General features: G+C 61.4%; 1 protein-coding gene across 1 annotated transcript; it reads right to left on the reverse strand.

Annotated features, from left to right (window-relative positions):
• Positions 1–1,699: 1,699 nt before the first annotated feature.
• On the reverse strand, positions 1,700–3,613 carry PROCR (protein C receptor). The gene is made up of 4 exons (XM_057382246.1): positions 3,441–3,613; positions 3,086–3,322; positions 1,956–2,222; positions 1,700–1,874 (listed from the first exon to the last, which is right to left on the reverse strand). Exons 1-4 carry the CDS (start codon positions 3,493–3,495, stop codon positions 1,762–1,764), a joined length of 672 nt encoding a protein of 223 aa, XP_057238229.1. The 5' UTR covers positions 3,496–3,613; the 3' UTR covers positions 1,700–1,761.
• Between the last annotated feature and the right edge of the window lie 1,298 nt (positions 3,614–4,911).

Below are 4,911 nucleotides of genomic sequence, written 5' to 3' on the forward strand. Positions count from 1 at the left end.
TCCCTTCATGGGAGCAAACCCACTGCGTGTGACCTTCAGCATGGCCCCGGTGTCCCTGGGTGCCTGTCAGGGACACGCAGCGCTCAGCCCCAGCTCAGCTCCTGCCAAGGACACTGCTCCGATGACGTTCCCGTGCCTCATCCCTGTTGTTTTGGATTCTCCGGCCTCTCGGAGCCCGCCAAGGGTGGGGAGCGCCCCAGCCCCTGCCCTGGGGGTGGCTGGGGGCCAGGGTGATGAGATGTGGGCTTTGGAGACCTCCTCCTCCTCCATCCCTGCCTGAGCACAACCCCTAAGTCATCTTCCCATCCCTTCTGCCCCACATCTCTTTTCCCATCCTCTCTCATCCCAGCCTTTCTTGCTTGCAGGGTGTTTAGAAAGGAAAGAGCTGGAAGTTAATCCAAGAAAGCCTCTCTGCTGTGCTGTCCCCAGCCAGCTCCTGGCTCATCCCCAGCCTCTCCTGTCCCTGGAGCAGTGGAGATGAGCAGGAGAGCTCAAAATCCTCTTTTGGGTGAAAGGGGAACGCGGCCAAGAGTTTGTWATCGATGCAATCAAAGTTTAAACAGTCTAAGAGGAGGTTTAGCTCAGATTTGGATGGTGGAAAAGGCAAACTGTCCCCTCACAGCTGTGTGTGCTTGACCTCGGCATCTCACACTGAGGAAGTGAAAAACATTGGGAAAATGACCTAATTGAGTCAAACCAAAGTGGGGAGAAGGTTGAAATGAGCTCAGGTGCAAAACCCTCCAGCAAACACTGCCAGCATCTTTCCAGAGGTCTGGAAAACTTAGTGCCCAACCCAAGGCCTGGCACAGGGGCTGGCAGTGCCAAGRAGCCCACCCAGCACTGGCAGCCGTGGCCGAGGACAGATCCACAGGCCACTTGGTGCTGGTGGGGGAATGAGAGCAGCCAGAGGTATGGTGGGAACTRGGAGTGGTTTATTACACCAGGTGTGCCATCCTCCCTCCCTCCATCCCCACTGGAACAGGGATAAATCAGGTTTTAATGCCATCCTTTGAACCATTCCTGGCTGTTTCTCCTGCTGCTTTCCCCCCACACCCCTGTCCCCTGTTTTTCCATCCGTGCCCAGTGCAGAGTCTCAGTGCATTCACTGCCCRACGTGGGGACCATCCACAGGGGCTGCTGGGGGATCAGTCCAGCTGGACAGGCCTGGAAATCCACCAGTGTCCTTTGGGAGCAAAGCCTGTGGCACTGGGGACACACATCCCTTGGTCCCTGCCCCCACGGGGGGTGATGGATCCATCCTCTGTSTCTGCAGGGACCGTGGATCCAGCCCCCGCCTCCCCAGGGTGGTGATGGGTCCACAGAGAGTTGTTGAATCCTTGGAAAGGTGATGGATCCATTCCATCTCCATGGGGAGATGATGGATCCAGCCTCTGACGCCACAGGGAGACAATGGGTCCATCCCCTGCCTCCCCAGGGTCATGATGGGTCCTTGGGATGGTGATGGATCCATCCCCTGACTCTACAGGGAGACGATGGGTCCGTCCCCTGACTCCATGGGGAGATGATGGATCCATCTCCTGCCTCCCCAGGGTCATGATGGGTCTGTCCCCTGCCTCCCCAGGGTGCTGATGGATCCATGGAGAGTTGTTGAATCCTTGGGAAGGTGATGGATCCATCTCCTGATGCCACAGGGAGATGATGGATCCATCCCCCACCTCCCTGAGGTGGTGAGGGATCCTCGGGAAGGTGACAGCTCCGTGCCCCGTGTCCATGGGGTGACACAGAGGTGACGTGCCCAGGCTAGCAGCTCCCTCCCGTGCACAGGAAGATGCCCAGGGCCATGCCCAGCAGGGCCAGGCTCCCCAGGATCAGCCCCAGCACCAGCGGAGCGCGTGACCGGCCGCTGACTTGTCCTGCAAGAGGYGAGAGGGAYGGAGGTGACAACCGGGCMACCCCGCCRCGTCCCTGTCCCCATCCCCAKCCCCAGCACGGACCTGTCCTGGCACTCTGAGCCTGCAGGAGGCTGACACAGGTGGTGTTGAGGAAATGCTGCAGGTCCTGYGTGGTGATGGTGTATTTCATCAGCTGCTCCTGGGCGAAGGTGGCCACAGGCAGCTCCCCGGGCCAGCGCCGCTGCCAGGTGGCATTGGGGACATGGAAGGTCAGGAACGCTGTCCGGTTGAGGGTCACCTCGTAGAAGCTCTGGGCTGTGCCGTTGGGGAAGAGGCGGCAGCCCAGGTGGCAGCACAGGTGCTGGGTGACTGTGAGGACAGAGGGAGGGAATGGGGTCACCACACTGCCTCCCTCAGCACCCTGGAGCCCTGCCCAGCAGCAGAGTGGGCTCTGAGTTCACCCCCTCCCTCGTGCCACCCCCAGCTTTGTGTCCCCTCGCTTTGGCCACAGCGGGGACTTTTCCAGTGGCCAGGATTCTTTTCCATCCCTAATCTCCACACAGCACAKCTCCCGTCCCGCAGAGAGGGATGGTTTGGGCACAGAGCTGCTCGTGGCTCTCACAGATGGAGCACAGGGACACCGAGAGGGTGGGGTGGGACATGGCAGAGACCCTGCGGTGACACCGGGCTCCCGGAAAGGGAAGGAAAAGGAAAAGGAAAAGGAAAAGGAAAAGGAAAAGGAAAAGGAAAAGGAAAAGGAAAAGGAAAAGGAAAAGGAAAAGGACACCTCCAGCCAGGCAGGAGCAGCAGAGGTGACAGGGCTTGTGGAATGGAGCAGGCAGGAGCACGAAACCATCGCCAGCAGCATCCCACAGCTCCCACAAGCTGTGGGAAGCAACAGGGATGCAGGCAGGTGCAAGTGGGATACAGGGGGATGCAGGCAGAGCACAGGCAGGGAGCAGGCAGGGTTCCTACACCTCCCCACCCCACAGGCTGCAGTCCCCAGCCCTTTTCCTGAGGAGAAGCAACAGGTTGAGCATCATCGCCGTTCCCAGGGTAAGACATTCCCGGCTCCACAGAAGGGTTCCCCTTGCCCGCAGACAGGTTTTGCACATGGCCGTGTCCCCATCCCTTTACCCATCCGTCCCTGCAGAGCCACCCCTGTGCCCGGGCAGCACAGGAGGGGCTCCCCATCCCCGGGGGACCCTGCCCCGTCCCCCGGTACGACTCACAGTTGGTGGGTCTCTCCTTGTTGAAGAGCTGTACCAGTTGCCTGAAGGTCTCCAGGTAGGAGACCACGTCGCTCTGGCGCCGGGCCCAKGCGTCCGGCGGCTCCAGCGGGAGCACCTGGGTGACATTCAGCCCCTCCAGGATGTGGCTGAGCTGCCCGTTGAGGCTGGCGTTCCCCCGGAACATCGAACTGCCCCTGTAGACRCGCGTCAGCTGCAGCATGGTGAAGGCGAGCGGGGCTGCGGGACACGCGGGACATCACCCAGCGCCCGGCACCCCCGCCAGCCCCGCGTGTCCCCACGCCAGCCCCAACGTCCCCGAGCAGCGTCCCCGAGCAGCGCCCCGTCCCTGCCTTACCCGCCTGCTCCGCCSCGCAGCCCAGGGCCCCGCAGAGCAGCAGCAGCCGCAGCATGGTGGGGATGGACACGGCGCTGGGGACGCGCTGGTGGCCCCGCGGCCGCCCGCGGGATGTTAAGCGGGCCGGGGAGGCGGGGCTGAGGGAGGAGGAGAGCGGGACCCCGGCCAGGTCTCTCCCATTTCCTTAACCCGAGCCACCCGCACCCCTTCCCTGCCGGATATGCCGGGCCCCGTGGCGCCTCAGGATGCAGGATGAGGCTCCRAGTTCGCCCAGGCGCACAGGGAATTGGGCGAGCAGCCAGCGCCTGACTCAGTTTCCCCGCCCCTTGGCTGGGCATGGCCCGGTCCCGCTCCCCGGGGATGTGGGACATCAGGGGGACACGGTGGTGGGACATTGCTGGGGGATGGTGTGGAGTGGGCATCCAGCAACAGGACCCCTCTCCCCAAGGGGGACACTCGGGGTCACTGAGCCGGGCACTGGGAATGAGAAATCCATGGCAGCGCTTCCTCCACAGGTTTGGGTYTTAATTACACCTAAAATAATTATAAATTGAAAGGCTTAAAATGTGAAATTTCTAGTAAAAATGCCTGCTCATCTCATTGGCAAAGCATGGCACAGCTTGGGGTGCCAAATAATGGCATCACACAGCCTGCCATGGCATGGAATACAGTCATGGAATGCTCTGGGTGGGAAGGGACCTGAAAGGCCACCCAGTGCCACCCCTGCCATGGGCAGGGACAGCTTGCCCAGCTTGCCCCAGGACCTATCCCAGGTTGTTCCAAGCCTCAATGTCCAGCCTGGCCTTGGACACTGCCAGGGATCCAGGGGCACCCACAGCTTCTCTGGGCACCCTGTGCCAGGGCCTCCCCACCCTCACAGGGAACAATTCCTGCCCAATATCCCATCTGTCCCTGCCCTCTGGCCGTTTGAAGTCATTCCCCCTCGTCCTGTCCCTCCATCCTGTGGAAATTGTCTCTCTCCACGTTTCCTATTGGCTCCTTCAGGCCCTGCAAGGTCACACTGAGGTCACCCCAAAGCTTCTCCTGTCCAGGTGAACAATCCCAGCTCTCCCAGCCTTCCCTCCCAGCAGAGCTGCTCCATCCCTCTGCCCATCCTGGAGCCTCCTCTGGGCTCTCTGCAGCAGCTCCAGCTCCTCCCTGTGCTGGGCCCCAGGGCTGGGGCAGCTCTGCACGTGGGGTCTCACCTGAGCACAGGGGCACAGGGGCACAATCCCAATCCCTTTCCTGCTGCCCACACCGGGGTCAGCCCGGCACAGGGAGGGGTTTCTGGGATGGGGCATGGCCAGCCCTCACCACCAGCACCCCAAACCCTTCTCCAGGGGCTGCTCCATCTGCTCATCCCCAGCCTGGATCGATCCCAGGGGCTGTCCCAACCCAGGGGCAGCACCAACACTTGGTGGAATTGAACCTCATGAGATTTCCATGGGGAATTCATTCTGGAGCATGGCCC

This window comes from Malurus melanocephalus, unplaced genomic scaffold, assembly GCF_030028575.1.
Source record: "Malurus melanocephalus ecotype Western Australia unplaced genomic scaffold, MMel_1.1 scaffold_559, whole genome shotgun sequence".
In the NCBI taxonomy this organism is placed as follows: Eukaryota; Metazoa; Chordata; class Aves; order Passeriformes; family Maluridae; genus Malurus; species Malurus melanocephalus.